General features: G+C 47.2%; 1 protein-coding gene across 1 annotated transcript in view; it reads left to right on the top strand.

Annotated features, from left to right (window-relative positions):
• LOC140430127 (uncharacterized) overlaps positions 1 to 16,527 on the top strand; it is a 171,269-nt gene that overhangs the window by 57,381 nt on the left and 97,361 nt on the right. The window contains exons 7-9 of the mRNA XM_072517639.1: positions 2,234 to 2,286; positions 3,827 to 3,974; positions 13,874 to 14,043. Coding sequence (XP_072373740.1) covers positions 2,234 to 2,286; positions 3,827 to 3,974; positions 13,874 to 14,043 — 371 coding nt within the window. The remainder of the gene's footprint in view (positions 1 to 2,233; positions 2,287 to 3,826; positions 3,975 to 13,873; positions 14,044 to 16,527) is intronic.

Raw genomic sequence — 16,527 nt, 5'->3', positions numbered from 1 at the left:
TTCTTTTTCCTCTTTCTCACTCTCGTATTCAAGCCGCTTTAATTCTTTCTCATGTTCCATTTGTTTAATTTGCAACTGAATTTTTGCCATTTCCAATGAGTCAAACTCTATCTCAGGCAACTTTAAATGCTTAACCACCGCCATAATTTCCCCATCTTTCCACATTTTGTCAGGTAATGTTAACTGCAATGTTCTTGCCAAATCTAACAGTTTGCTTTTTGTTTCTGTCCGTAAAGTACTACGTGTGACATTCTCCACCCCCAAAAACTTCTGACCCTCTGAAAGAGCCATTGTTCACAACCCTCTCCCCACTTAAACTAAAATACCACACCGGAAAAACAACAATCCTTCACTGTCTTTAAGTTCACAAAAGCCAATCCAATAGATAGACTTTTATCCCGGTCGAGCCCCCAATTGTTGGGCGAGGCATTTTCAGAACCCCAAAATGTATCATGGAGTTCAACCAACCTCTCCCTTTAATGTATTTGTTGCTTTTCCTAGCACACGGCTTGTTCCCTAGGTGTGGGATTACAATTATGGACACGTGGGTTTTTAAACACAAAACAATGTTTATTCCGTGAACTCAACTTAACATCTTAAATAAACATTGGATCTCTTAACACCCCTTACTTCAAAAATAACTCAGAAAATATTGCAACAGTAAATAATTCCCCAAAATGTTCCTTCAAACTTCCAAGAGACTTTACACCTTTAAACAGAATCACATCAGGTTAAAGGCTTTGCTATTATGAGTTTAAATCACCCATATGATCCAGAGATAGTCTTTCATGGCAGAGATCCAGCTCACTGCAAACACAGACACTCCCCAAGCTCTTTTTCTCCAAACTACAAAACTAAACTGCAAAATGGCTGACCTGACCTCAGCTCCACCCACTCTCTGACATCATTGTTTTCTTAAAGGTACATTGCTTAAACATCCATGTCTTAAAGGTACTCTCACATGACATCTTGTCTCGAGTGAATTGATGGTCGCATCAGGAGGGCTGGATCAGTTGGTAAGGCAATAACAACTCACGTTTTACAGGTCCTCCAGGTGGAGCCCGGTGGTTCCTCACCTCTGCAGTGTCCGCCAGCCTCTGTGCGGGTGACTGATCTGTCCTCGGGCATGGGGAGTTGGGGGGGGGTGGATGCTCCCTTGGGAAAGGGGTGGGGGACATTGGTATCTACTCACTCGTGCTGCCCAGGATAAGTCATTGGCCTTCTTAAGGCACTGGAGCTAGTCCCCCTGGTCACACTCCCCGAGCTGACAACTGCTGCCACCTCATCCCAGGCAGCACTGGCTGCCTTGTGGCTGACTCTGCAGGAGCCTTGGGGGAACATGACATCCCTCCAGGCCTCCGCTATGTCTGCAGCCTCCCCAGGTCAGCATCACCGAATTTTGGGGCCAGTCTCCTGGGCGCCATTATTACGAGCTGGCTGGGGTTGGCTGAGCAAGTGCAGTTTAAGTGCTGCTCAACCTTGTTAGTAGGGGGCTGGCGAGTGCGGTCCTCGCGAATCAGCTGGTGAGCCGTCATTTGCAGCGAGATGCCCGTGATGCCTCATTAAGTAGATTAACGTTGAATTGCGTTGTTGGCCTCGCTGGGCCGAGCGCCAGGAAGCTCGCGGCAATTCAAGCTCACTACCACACTTAGAAATCTTTCCGGAGAATTGCAGACTTAGAAATTGTTTAGTTGAATCTCGCCTGTTGATTCTGAAGCTACGGAGCCAGATTTTGCACTCATATGTTTTAATTGAAAATAGATAAAACTCAGGGCGCGATTTAACTAAATGGGAACAAAGTCCCATAGCGAGCGCGGTTAGCTGTGCGCTTCCCGGCGCTCACAGTGCTGTGAAGCACAAGGCTATAAAACGCGAATTCCGTTTGATAAGGGGCCTCAACAGCGAACGCGAGGCTGAGGCTGCACATAGCCCCGTTTTGTCGGAGCTCATCCGTGTAGCGAGAGATCAAGCCGCCATTTTTAAATGGCATCATGATCTCCGAGGCTCCCGAAGTGACCCGCGACCCCCCCAAGCCCCAATGCACTATGGGAGGGTCCACGCACTCCCCCAACACCGCCAATACATTAAGCTGCATCTGTCCATCGTCCTAGCCATTTTATGTTTCGCTGTAATTTTTGATAATCTTCACAGTATGGTCATAGGTGTTCTGAGTATATATTTTCTCACATTGCTGGATTACAAAATGCCGTGAAATGTACTGCTTTGTTCTTAGGTGAAATCTCTGAATGTTTGAACAACAATGCCTTCCAGCCCTATGACAAACTGGCAAGTATTGTTTCCTCATTTATAATGTACAAGAAACCTAGAACTTTGCTGCTTAAGGAAGTGATTATTTGAGCAGTATAGACCAAGAAAGTGTTGGGTTCTCTCCCCATTCTGTGCTGAGTTAGCTAATCTCAGCTGAGACAAAGACCTCGGCACCTAAGTTATGGGGGAGAAATCCAAGTCTACCTGGAGGCCTCTGTTACAAATTATACATGTGAGGATATTGAGTAGGTGTTGGCTGTGTCTGAGCCAAGAGACCGGCTTCAATTTTCACTCCAGAAACTTGACGACAACATTTCATTGCAGTACTAGATGGTACCATCTTGAGGAGGGGACTTTAACCTGAATTTGCTCTTTCAAGTGGATATAATAGATCTCATGACATACATGAAGGAGAGCAGGGGGGTCCTCGTTACATTATCCTTGGCAATATTTATCCCTCAAGCAACACCTAAAACAAATGATCTGGTCATTATCGCCTTGATGTTTGCAGGACCTTGCCAATGCCAAATTCGTTGCCATGTCCAACCATGGTACAATAGTTACTGCCCTTCAGAAATACGTCATTGGCTATAAAGGGCTCTGGGATTTACTCTGGCCATTGTAGGGCAGCATGGTAGCACAGTGGTTAACACTGTTGCTTCACAGCACAAGGGTCCCAGGTTCGATACTTGGCTTGGGTCACTGCCTGTGCGGAGTCTGCACATTCTCCCCGTGTCTGCGTGGGTTTCCTCCGGGTGCTCTGGTTTCCTCCCACAAGTCCTGAATGATGTGCTGTTAGATAATTTGGACATCCTGAATTCTCCCAATGTGTACCCGAACAGGCACCGGAATGTGCGCTTTTCACGGTAACTTCATTGCAGTGTTAATGTAAGCCTACTTGTGACAATAAAGATTATTATTAAAGATTATTATTATTATTATTATTAAGGCACTCTATAAATGCAAATATTTCTTAAAGATGGAATTGGGTTTGGTCATAATGCTCTCTGTGTTGGATGACAATGCGAGATGACTCCCTGAAAGGAGAATAGCAGAGTGTCCTTCTTATGCCATCCTTTACACTTCTTAATTGATTGCAGAGAAGCCTTAATGGAAGTAGATTGTGTGCTTGTTGTTTTAGGTCGAGGTGGTACAGGCATGGTAAAAAGGGGAGAATATAACATAAAATTAGATTTTTGTTTATGTTATGAAAATTGATAACCTCCCTGACAGAAGGGCAACCCACATCAACAACATATTTTCTGCTTTGAATGACTGTGTGAAAATCGGTCACTCATGAATAAAAATCTTAAAATAGGTCTTGCATTGTTAATATCATGTGTGATACTGTTTCCATGTGCATGCAATCTTTGAAATCTGATCTCCTGTCAAACAACATCATTTTGTTGGAAAACTAGGTCAAACTATTCAGTTCTTTCTGAGCTCATCATCATAAAAAGCACCTGTGTCAGTTGTCCACTAAATGGTATTATGTGTTTCTAATGCACAGAGCATCAGCATTGGATCATGATCTTCTGTTGGTTTTATCTTAACCTAGATTTGTAAAGGGGTTGGTGACCACTTATGGCTTTATTTGCCTGATGAGATCTGGATTCGTATTTTCACTCTGTTATCACATCAGGACCTCTGTCAGGCTGCCCAAGTCTGTCACTGCTTCCGCCGCCTGGCGAATGATGAAACTCTATGTAAGTTTTTATTTAACATGGAATCTGTCTCTGACCTATCTGAAATACAATTCATGCCATTAATTTGGAGACTGCTTTCATTTGTTGCACAATTTATAATCTATTTTCTTCCAAAAGAAATACTTAGCTCGTAAAATCTGACCTGAAACATTATTTAAAAAATCATGAATGCTGGTAATTTTGAAATATTTCTCCAAGTAGGAAGTATGCACTGTGCATGCGTCATCTGTAACTGTGATTTACAGGATGCCGGAACAGTAACTTCTTAGCAGTATTTTCCAGTAGAGTTGCAGCAACGTACTTGACTAAAAATGAGTGGGTCAGAGCCAAGCGGAAAACATCCCAAGAAAGTGATGACATTTGCACACAGTCACAATCTTACATACACTGAAAAATGGTGCCAGTACCACCATGTTGGCCAGAGAATACTCTGCCAATGAGTCCACAATTGGGCATATTAGGCAGTCTGAAGAAAAAATAAGTCATACTACTAGGTTAGCTTTTGTAAATAGGAGAGATCCACACTTGGAGGAAATGGAAAAGTTACTAATCGTGTGGATAAAGCACCAGCATCAAAAGAGGATCCTAGGCACTTGAATTGTACCAGCATATAAAAAGTAGTAAAGAGGGTAGTGCTGATGTTACCAGTGACTATAGTGATGAAGAAGGTAGCACAGAACATGCCTCACCTTTGCCTTCCAAAGGATTCTCAGCCAGTACAGAATTGTTAGATCTCTTTGAAAAGCATTTCATGCTGCATAATGTGAAGTTGGTGGGAGACGTGGCTTCAGCTGACCATACAACTGCAGGAGAATTTCCCAATGTGCTGCAGTAGTACATTGAGGAGAGAGGCTACCAGGCAGAGCAGGTCTTCAACGTAGGCAAAACTGACCTATTTGGAAGAAAATACCAAATAGGATTTATATAGATTCCATATGCACGTGGACTGGGAAAATCAGGTTGGTAGTGGACCCCAAGAAAAGGAATTTGTGGAATGTTTAAGAGATTTTTTTTGGAGCAGCTTGTAGTAGAGCCCACTAGGGAACAGGCAATTCTGGATTTGGTGATGTGTAATGAGGCAGACTTGATTAGGGATCTTAAGGTGAAGGGACCCTTAGGGAGCAGTGACCACAATATAATAGAATTTACCCTGCAGTTTGAGAGGGAGAATCTGGAGGCACATGTAACGGTATTACAATTAAATAAGGGTAACTACAAAGACATGAGGGAGGAGCTGGCCAGAGCTGATAGGAAAAGGAGCCGAGCAGGGAAGACAGTGGAACAGCAATGGCAAGAGTTTTTGGGGGTTATTCGGGAGGCACAGCAGAAATTCATCCCAAGGAAGAGGAAACATGCTAAGGGCAGGATAAGGCATACATGGTTGACGAGGGAAGTCAAGGACAGCATAAAAGCAAAAGAAAAAGCGTACAAAGTGGCGAGTGTTAGTGGGAAGCCAGAGGATTGGGAATCCTTTAAAAGTAAACAGAGGACAACTAAAAAATCAATAAGGGGGGGACAAGATGAAATATGAGTGCAAGCTAACTAATAATATAAAAGGAGATAGGAAGAGTTTCTTTCAATATATAAAAGGTAAGAGAGAGGCAAAAATAGACATTGGACCACTGGAAAACGTGGCTGGAGAAGTAATAATAGGAAACAAAGAAATGGCAAATGAACTGAATAGTTACTTTGCATCAGTCTTCATGGCGGAAGACACCAGTGGGATGCCAGAACTCCAGGAGAACCAGGGGCAGAGGTGAGTGCAGTGACCATCACCTGGACCGGATGGACTACATCCCAGGGTCCTAAAAGAGATATCTGAGGAGATTGTGGAATCATTGGTGTGATGTTTCAGGAATCACTGCAGGCAGGAAGGGTCCCAGAGGACTGTAAAGTGGCTAATGTAACACCACTGTTTAAGAAGGGAGGGAGGCAGAAGAAAGGCCGGTTAGCCTGACTTCGGTCATTAGTAAGATTTTATTAAAGATGAGATTGTGGGGTACTTGGAAGTGCATGGTAAAATAGGACTGAGTCAGCACGGTTTTGTCAAAGAGAGGTCATGTCTGACAAATCTGTTAGAGTTCTTTGAGGAGGTATCCTTCATTGTCTGGATCGTTGGAGGCCGGTCGAACTTCGTCAGGTGTGCTGTGGGACTCTTTGTACCGACTCGATGGGAAATTCCCTGGACGTTTGAACTTCTGATGGATAATTCCTCTGCTCCCCGGAACCCTCTGAAAAAGTCTCAAATTAGTCAGAGACATTGCACGGTTCGAACTTACATACAGTTAGCCAGGAAATGTTGGCCCCAAACTACCTAGTCTACCTCCTGGCTAACTATACAACTGATCATCTCAACTCTTACCTCAAGCCCCCAAATAGCGCTGCAGACTCACCTTGACTCAACCTGACTATTCCCCATTATCCAACTCCCCCAAACCCCAATCGCTTCCCACCCAATCTGACTAGCTCCCACTACCCGACTCTTTCCAAATCTTCCTCCTAATCCCCTGATCCAAACTGACCTGACATCACCATCCTTCCAGCCAACACACTAACCTCTTACCCACTTATCCCACCCACCCACTGCTATCCCACTGTAGCTTTTCAAAGATGCTTTGAGACATTTAAACTCTTTACTGACTAGAAAGCTAGCATACTAGTGGAGCTAATTACCCCCTTTTTCTCTTTATCAAGGTTTGTAATAGTTTGCAATATGGATTTCCTCGGGACTAGTCCTATAATTGTATGTGTAATCAGTTGTGTGAGGGTTCCCTGGGGTTTCAACCATTCAGCTAAACCAATGTGCCCTCTAGCTATAGATTGAAACAATTAGGATCCACTTTAATCTTGGGTACCCTGTGAGAGATTCCACATTCTTTTTAAAAATAAATTTAGAGGGCGAGATTCTCCGATATTGAGGCCAAGTGTTCGCGCCGTCGTAACACGATGGCACGAACAGGGCCCGGGCACAACCTATTCTGGCCCCCACAGGGGGCCAGCACGGCGCTGGAGCGGTTCATGCGCCAACCTGCGCATGCGCAGTTGGGGCAGCTAAATCCTGCGCATGCGCGGGGAACCTCTTACGCGCCGGCCCCAACCCAACATGGGGTCGGTGTTCAGGGGCCGGCCGCGGCAGGAAGTAGTCCCGGGGGGGGAGAGGCTGGCCTGCCGATCAGTGTCCCCCGATCGCGGGCCAGACCCCATCGGACGCCCTCCCCAGTGAAGGAGCCCCCCCCCCCAAAGGCTGCCCCCACCCCAGCGTTCCCGCAAAATTCCCGCCGGCAGTGACCAGGGTTGAACGGCGGTGGCGGGACTGTCATTTTTTTCGCCGGCCGCTCGGCCAATTTGTGCCGGAGAATCGCTGCTCGCCGTTTGCGGCGATTCTCCGAGCGGCCCGGCGAGATTCTCGCGGTGCTGGTTTCGGAGGGGTGGGAGAATTGCGTGTGGGTGTCGGGGCGGCGTGGCGCGACTCACGCGGCGCCACGGTGATTCTCCCACCCGGCGTGGGGGGCGGAGAATACCGCCCAGAGTACCCACTTCTTTTTTTTTCCAATTAAGTGGCAATTTTGCATGGCCAGTCCGCCTAACCTGCACATCTTGGGTTGTGAGGATGAGAGGGGAGAATGTGCAAACTCCACAAGGACAATGACTCGGGGCTGGGATCTGACCCAGGGCCGGGGTGATGGAGGCGAGCTGCGGAAGATGTTGGGAGGTCCTGGGCTGATCAGCGGTGGTGGAGGTAGCAGTAGTCGGCGAATGGCCAGAGGTGCCGGGGTCCTGAGGCGTGGTCCAAAATGGCGCCGATGTTGGCGGCGCCCACGGGGTGCACATGGCGGGCGGCATCAAAGTAGGCCGCACGTGGCTTGCGGTGGGGAAGATGGCGGCGCCCCTGGGTCGCACGTGGGGGGGGTGTAAAAATGCCGGGCCTGGAAACAGCGGCGACCGACCGGGCCTGGCAAACAGAAACAAAGTGTCCTTTCTTCCCACACCTGTTGCAGGTCGCGCTCCAAGCCGGGCAGCGCTGCCTGGGGTGTTTGCTTTGTCCACAAAAATAACATTTGGGGCCCCCCAGAGTTGGCTGGCTGCCGCGCGGCGCAGGCTTGCGGTGAGCTGGAGTCGGCAGCTGGTGGGGCCCACGATGCCCATGAGGGTGCTGCGCGGTCGGGGGTATAGGACTCCAGGTTATGGGAGGCCACTTCTAGTGAGTTTGCAAGCTGCGTAGTCTCCGCAAGATCGAGCGTACCCCCTTCCGGTAGTCGCTGGCGGACGTACGTAGACTTCATGCCCGTGACATAAGCGTCTCTGATTAAAGGTTTGGTGTGCTGGACTGCCGAAACTGCCTGGCAGTCACAGTTCCTACTGAGGATCTGTATGGCCCACAAGAAATCATCCAGAGTCTCCCCCGGGAGTTGCCGTCTCGTGGCCAGGAGGTGCCTGGCGCACACTTGATTCACCGACTTAACGTCATGTCCCTTTAGGAGCGTCATCGCTTCTGAGTAGGTGGGCGCATCCCGGATGAGGGGAAAAATTTCAGGGCTCACCCGCGAGCAGAGGACTTGGAGCTTCTGTGAGTCTAAGGGTTCTTCAGTGGCTGCTCTGAGGTAGCTTTCGAAGCAGGCTAGCCAGTGGTTGAAGGTAGACGTGGCATTGGCTGCGTGAGGGCTCAGCTGCAGGTGATCAGGCTTGATTAGGAGATCCATCGTTTAAAATCTTGTGCAATAAATTGATGTACCGTCAATTACCACGAGACGAGAATGGTGAGACAATCGAGGCTTTATTGCACAAGATGTTGTGCCTCCCGCAGCTGGAACTGACGAATGTGATATAAAATAACTGTTTTAGAGATATTAGTTACTGTAATGTAGAGATAGGCCAGTCTCATTCTGGTGAGTTCACAGACAAAGGATTTCAGAACGCATGGCAAAGCAAGGGGGAGGAGTGTCCAGCAAAGGAGGATAAAAGGATGCTGGGTAATAGGGGGCCAGAGGTCGGGATTGGAAGTGAGCCAATTAGGATGTATGGCCAGGTCAGGAGGGGTATAGGGTGACCTATGGGAATCGTGTATGTGAAACTTGATGCCATTTGAATGTATTTGCAGAAATCCCTTTGTCTCCTTTTTCATTCGTTTCCCGGGGTCTAGGAGACTAGTTGTGTCCTGTGCCTGTGTGAAATGAATCAGGCTTGCAAGTCAAATAAAATAACTAATGCTGTACCTGCAAATCCATCTCGACATTTATTGAGGCCAGACTGACGGGTAAAGAAATTATGTTTTGTCAGAACCAGAATGGAATCAGTGCAGGAGAGCATACACTTTTATACGCTGCCTGCTGTTTTCCTCTGCTCTTGCTCTTCCCTGCGGTCTGATATTTCTGTTCACTGCGAGGCTGTACTGGCCCGCGCATACATTGTATAGGTCCATCACCGTTCTTTTCGCTTTTCCTCCTCTGTTTCATCCTCAACACTGCCTTGTCTGTCCCTTGTCCAGGCCATTTGTCTGCATGAACTAGTCCACCTCTGCCGGTATGTTGAAATAATGTTCCCAGGATATCACTTCAGGAGTTTCTCAGGATGGTGTCCTAGTCAACCATCCTTTCCTCCAGAAGTGGGAATGTTTGCTGATGATGTTCAGCACCATTCACAACTCCTCAGATAGTAAGGCGGTCCAAGTCCATATGCAGCAAGGTATGGACAATGTTCAGGCTTGGGCTGATAAGTGGCAAATAATATTTGCCCCACACAAGTGCCAGACAATGACCACCTACACCAAGAGAGAATTCAACTATGTCCCTTTGACATTCAATGGTGTTACCGTTGCTGCAGTCCCTATTCATTACAGTAGCTCACTACCACCTTCTCAAGGGCAATTAGGGATGGGCAATGAATGCTGGTTGGAGGTCTTGCATCGCAGAGGGTAGTGCCCTTACATCTGAGTCAGAAGCTCTGGGGTTGAGTCCACCCCAGGACCTGATGGCCAAGGAAAGTGTATTCATAACATAACCAAACAGGTTGAGTGTCAACCTGCGAATCCTTTCAATATGACAAAGGCTGGCAGTCAGAGAGGAGGAGCCACCTGATCAGCCACATTTGATGTGAAGGGGCTCCCGTCAAGCTATGTGCCTCTGGTAACAGACAACTGACCTATTCCAGAAATTATTAGCTTTGGAAATAGACAAAGTCTACCTTCCCGTACCAGCCTCCCCGAACAGGCGCTGGAATGTGGCGACTACGGGCTTTTCACAGTAACTTCATTTGAAGCCTACTTGTGACAATAAGCGATTTTCATTTCATTTCATTTTTAGTGCAGCACTAGGTACGGGAAAAGAATTGGGGCGAGATTCTTCTGCCCCACCCGCCGCAAGATCGCCACGGGTGGGACGCGGACTATGTAAAGGTCCATCGATCTTGGGCGGGAATCTTTGGTCGCCGGGCGGGTGCCATTGAAGAATCCCGCCCTTGGAATTCAAATAAATTCTGGCCTAATCAGCGGTGCCCACATTCTCTGAAAGAGTAAAAATGTTAGCAAATGAGAAAATGTTTAAGAACGAAGAACAATACAGCACAGAACAGGCCCTCCAGTCCTCCAAACCTGTACTAGTCATGATACCAACCTTTGCCAAAACCCTCATCACTTCTTAGTGCCTTATTCCTCTATACCCATCCTATCCATGTGTTTATCAAGATGCCTTCTGAACGGCGTTAATGTATCTGCTTCCACAACCTCCCCTGGCAACGCGTTCCAGTCACTCACCACGCTCTGCTTAAAAAACCTTCTTCGCACATCTCTTCTAAACTTTGCCCCATGGACCTTAAACCTATGCCCCCTGGTGACTGACCCCTCCTCCCTGGGAAAGAGTGCCTGCCCATCCACTCTATCCATGCCCCTCATAACCTTGTAGACCTTTATCAGGTCACTCCTCAACCTCCGTCTTTCTAATGAAAACAGTCCGAGTCTATTCAGCCTCTCCACATAGCTAACACCCTCCACACCAGGCAACATCCTGGTCAACCTCCTCTGCACCCTCTTCAGAACCTCCACATCCTTCTGGTAGTGTGGTGACCAGAATTGTGCGCAATATTCCAAGTGCGGCCTGACCAAGGTTCTATACAACTGTAGCATGACTTGCCAGTTTTTATACTCGATGCCCTGTCCAATGAAGGCAAGCATTCCGTATGCTTTCTTAACTACCTTGTTCACTTGTGTTGCCACCTTCAAAGATCTGTGGACCTGCACGCCCAGATCTCTCTGAGTTTCTATATTCCTAAAGGTTTTCCCATTTATGGTATATTTGCCCTCTATGTTAGACCTATCAAAATGCAATGTCAAATACTTTGCTAAAGGTGCTCCAATAAACATTCATATCAGGGTGACGCAACTACGTAACCCATGAACAGAACAAAAAATATTTGATTGATCTTTTTTGTGTACTTTTTGAAAACAAGTACTCACAGAATTCAGTGAAGACATGTAACATGGATTCAGCTATGTAAACAGTTTAAGATTCATTATTGTGGCTTAGGAAGTCCTTTTAACTCCTTGGTATGTACACTCCTAATCTTTACTGATGCAAAATGTACGTAGATTAATTTGTACCAAACTGAACGTTATTATGTCAGTTTAATATCCTTTACTATTAGCAGGATGCAATATTTTCTGGAAATACATGCTTAGAATTGCAAATGTTTTAGAGAGATCACATTGCAATCTGATACCAAAGAATTCTTAAAGGTTTGTACTCAAATAAGAAAGTATAAAGGTTTTGAATGCAAACATGTTCTTGATAATTGCACCAGATATTCCTGTCACTCTTTGTAACAACTAAAAGAATGCACACATGGGTGTGCTTGGATGCCAGAAATCATAATGCTCCACCCGAAAACAAAACATTTTGATTGTGAAGTAGCCTAGATTGTACAGTTTGTACAACATACATAACCAATTTAAAGAAACAATTAGGTTAGGGTTTAGGGCTGGAATAAATAGAAGTCAAATATTCATCATTGTAATTTACCTCTGTACTGAAAGTGAAATTAGTGTTTTACAAAGTTGTTTTATTTGAGATGATATTAGCCTTCCACTGTTGCTTTCATTATAGTTTGATTCACAGGTTCTTTAGCTTGGCAAAATAATTTGTCTTCTAAATGTGCAAAACATTGATTACAGAGGATACTTACCCTCACAACTAAATGCATTAATAACATGCATTAATAATCCATTTCCTTTTACAACATCTTGTATTTTGTGAATTTACATAACTATTTTACATAAGTACTAATGTTTATCACGAAAAGCCCAATGGGTTGAAAATTGGATAACTCCAGAAAAGTGGTATGTGGATCATGGTGTGTGATTAACCCATACCTATTCATGTGCTGCAGGGAGAATAGTACATTGGAGCTACCTGCTGATTTCAATGATTCGTGCATGAAGCCAGCTTAACTCATACTGTTCATTGGTTGCACATGTGAGCAAGAGGTCTGATATAGCAAATTAATTCTGTGGCGAATAATTCACCTCCTGACTCTTCAAAGCTGTCCAAGGCATAAGCCAGGATGTGATGGAATATTCTCCACTTGCCTGGATGAGTGCAGCTCCATCCACACTTAGGAAGTTCAACACCATCCAGGCCAAAGTTTGATTGCCACTCCACCCACCAGCTCTAACATCTACCCCCTCTACCACTTACGCATAGTGGCAGTAGGGTGTACCATCGACAAAGTGCACGGAAGCAACTCAACAGGCTCCTTCGACAGCACCTTCCAAACACACAAGCTCTGCACCAGGGCAGCAGGCAAATGGGAACTTGGAGAGGGTGGCCCTCCGATGGACATTGGGTCAACTCACTTGACTACATACACACCCTAGATGCATACACACCCTAACCTTGCACTTTGGCACTGCCAACCTGGCACCCCTGCAGTAACACCCTGGCAAGGTCTACCACGTCAGGGCCATGTTTGTCAAGACCTACACCAATTCTCGCCCACGTGATTCACGGCCCAGAGGACCGGAGAATCACGAGGGCCATGAGAATATGGTGCCTGGCCCATTAACAGCATGCAAATAGGCCTTAATGACCCATTTGCATCCTTCCGCTGGTGCGGGGCGTGAACCTGAATCCCAGCACAATGGAGACCAGACCATTAGAACAGGATTAGTGCCATTTTATGGCAAACATCCCCGTAATTTCCATTCTCACTTCCTTCAATATCATTGGATGTATTTCATCCAGCCCTGTGCCTCGTTAACTTTCAGTGCCAACAGTCTATTCAACACTTCCTCCTAATCAATTCTGAGCCCTTCTTGGGACAGAATTTCCGTGATTGTCACCATGTGCTCCATAGCATCTACCTCCTTGGTAAAGACAGATGCAAAATATTCATGTAATACCTCAGCCATGATCCCTGCCTCCACATTAAAATTGCCTTTTAGGTCCCTAATTGGCCCTATTCCCCCTTTTAACAATGTTTTACTATTTATATGTCTATAGAAAACTGTGGGATTCGCTTTATGTTGGCTAATGGTCTTTTCTTATAGATGTCCGAGCAAGCAATTTGGCATCCTTTGGGTTGCTGTTTAGGTACCATACCAAACCTGCCAATTAAAACAGCATTTTGATTTTTCGAATTCTTTGTGCAGTCCAGCATCAGGGTGGATTTACATATTGGTGAGGGAGGTGGAGATCATAATGGAACATTCTTGTGCACTTTGATGCAACATTGTAGAAAACCAGGAATGGGGTTTATATTTTAGTCATAATAATACTGGGCGGGAGACTAAAATAGAGAAGTTGAGAAGAATAACCTTCAAAATACAGAGAGGTTTACTCTCAAAGAAATGTGGGTTTTGTTTTGTTTAGGACATGAGAACAAAACTTTGAAGTACACTATTTCTTTTTCAGGGAAGACTATTCAGATTGAAAATGGAAATTGTTTGAATGATGACTGTCTTGCGAGCATTGGGCATCATCAACCACAAAGCCTCAGGCTTTATCGATGCAATGACAGAACAAAATGCATAACTGACTCCGGATTAAAGAAGCTGTTCAGCCATTGCAAGGACTCACTTAAGGTACAAACAGATTTCCAGTATACTTGAGTAATTTATTTCCTAGTGCGATGAATGTAAGAAATTGGTAGAAATATATTGTACTGTATGTACCTAATGCAGTAGTGGTTTTAAAAGCCTAGGTTAGGGTGTGTATGCATCTAGAGTGTGTATGTATTTAAAAATCCTGGTTTGAAAGACAGCCAGGTTTTATGGCTGCAAGATGTTCAATTACGACGTTGTAAAAGTGAGATCATCCTTCATTCCAACCTGTATATGTTTCCAAAGAGAGGCCTAATGGGTTTTTGTTAGGATTTATGGTGATTCCCGAGGGAGTAGGTAATTGGAGACGTTGGCACAATTCAGCGATCCTGTTGCAAATCTGGGCACGATGGATGAATCGCGTGTCAGCCCAAAATCATGCTCAGCGCCGGGCCGATCATGAATCACCCAGCTCCTCTGCCCGGTGCAATCTGGACCTCGCCCCCTGGCACCTGGGCACTTTGGCACTGCCAACCTGGCACCCTGGCAGTGACACCCTGACACTGCCAGGGTGCCAGGCTGGCAGTGCCAGGGTGCCTGGCTGATAGGTTGGCACTGCTAGGGGTCAGGCCCGGGGGTGGCGTTGAAAGGTAGAGAGGGAGTTAGGGGATTCCCGGCGGAGTGAGGGGGTCACAAAAACAGGGGGGGACATGAAAGGGTGGGGGGAAAGATCGAGGCAGCCAGTCACTATGGCACCCTTATCTGTGAGGAACCTTTTGGCTTGCCACCAGGAAATCACTCCAAGTGCAGCCTCAGCTGAGAGAATCGCCCCAAGGCCAAATAAAAACGGGAAAGTGCCATTGAATAGCAAGGTGTTTCTCAGTGCTGAAGGCGCCGGGAAACACCTTGCTAAACGTGCTGTTCAGTAGACTTTAACTTGAGTCCACTGAATCGTGCCCATTGAGTGGAATGGGAATTATATAATTAATGGGAGGAGCCAGGGCTGTAGCAGACAGAGTTTTATTTTGGCAGTGAGCTGAACAGCAAGTTAAGCAGTCTCTCAAAAGATCTCTCTATCCAAGTATTCGCAAGTAATCCTGGGCACAATCTTCATGCCTTGTTATGGTCTCGCTCAAGTGAAATAGCGGGAGAGGGCAAAAATGAGATCCGTGCCAGGTGCCAAACAGTTTGCGATGCAACCGGCCCGCTCCCGTAGGCGAAATCAGGATCTCGCTGTAGTGTGGCGAGAAACCAATTGTTACCACTTAAGCCCCATTTCCATACAATTAAAGAGAGCCACCCCTCAACCAACGGCCTCCCCAGCAAGTGATCATGCTGGCGCAAATTAGTACTCCTTTTGAAAAATGTCAAGCTGGCGGAGGGGCTTCAGTGGGGAGCTGAGGAGGTGAGTAGCCATCTTTGCTCACAGCAAAGAGCCTGGGGATGCTGGGCTTGCTGCCCCTGTGTTTGGCGGGGGACCCTTGGCTGAGGGTGGGGAACCCCGCAGGGGTGGGCCACCATGGGAGAGTGGGTGGGGGGTGCTGGGGTGGCAACCATTCGTGGCATCACCATGCCAATCCCTGGATCCTGTGCACTCATTCCAGGGGCAACCATTGTCCCTGCCCGTCGGCCCGAACGACCACCCACAATCCCCACCTCTGGCCGAGCAGCTGAAGGCTATAGCCTCTAGGGAATTGGCAATCATGCTTCAGTGAGTACTTCATACAACCCAAGTGGATACTCGCGGGTGGGCGGGTCATATAGCATGTGGGAGTCATTGCCTAGCATCCAAATCAGACCGCGATATCGGGACAGTGTACCTGAACACTGGGAGGCAACACCACACACGCAGCAGCAAACACCTGAACACCCAGGGGATGGGACACAGCTCCGGGAGACATGACCATGGCCGGAAGGTGGGTGAGTGCCAATGGGAGGCAGCCGGCGACCGGTCTGGTTGATGTTGTGAGCGAGTGTCTGGGGTACGGTGTCTGGGGTCCGGTGATGGGGGGCCTGCTACGTCCGGCTGTGCATGGGCAGGGTATTCCAGGTGGGGGGCTGGGGTGAGGATCAGTGGAGGAATGGAGGGTCCTGGGGTGGGAGCCACCATTGTTTGTCAGCCTAATACCCTCTCCCAATTCCTTACTGGTATTGAACACTATCGCTGGGATGTTGGACGCCGAGATTGCCCTAGTGGTGCTAGTGCTACGCAATGCAGCCAGACACTGGAGAAGGCTGCAGTAGCAGCATCTGCAGATGCTCGAGGCACCAGCCCATGTGCCGGACCCTGTTCCACACACTGAAGACCCGGCTGCCCAACAGGCTAGGGAGGGACCCAAAGGCCTAGGGTGTGCAGGCGTCGCTGGTCCTTTGAACAAATGATGGACAGCGCGTGTTGAGGTCTCCTCAACAAGAAGACAGTACAGCACCTGTGCCATATTCTCCTGGACTTGGCACCACGTGGAGGAGGAGGACACCTGCTCCTGGTGGCTGTCAAGGTCACTGCAGCCCTGAACCTTTACGCGT

This window comes from Scyliorhinus torazame, chromosome 9 (assembly GCF_047496885.1).
Source record: "Scyliorhinus torazame isolate Kashiwa2021f chromosome 9, sScyTor2.1, whole genome shotgun sequence".
NCBI classification, from domain to species: Eukaryota; Metazoa; Chordata; class Chondrichthyes; order Carcharhiniformes; family Scyliorhinidae; genus Scyliorhinus; species Scyliorhinus torazame.
This window is presented reverse-complemented; position numbering and strand designations above follow the sequence as displayed.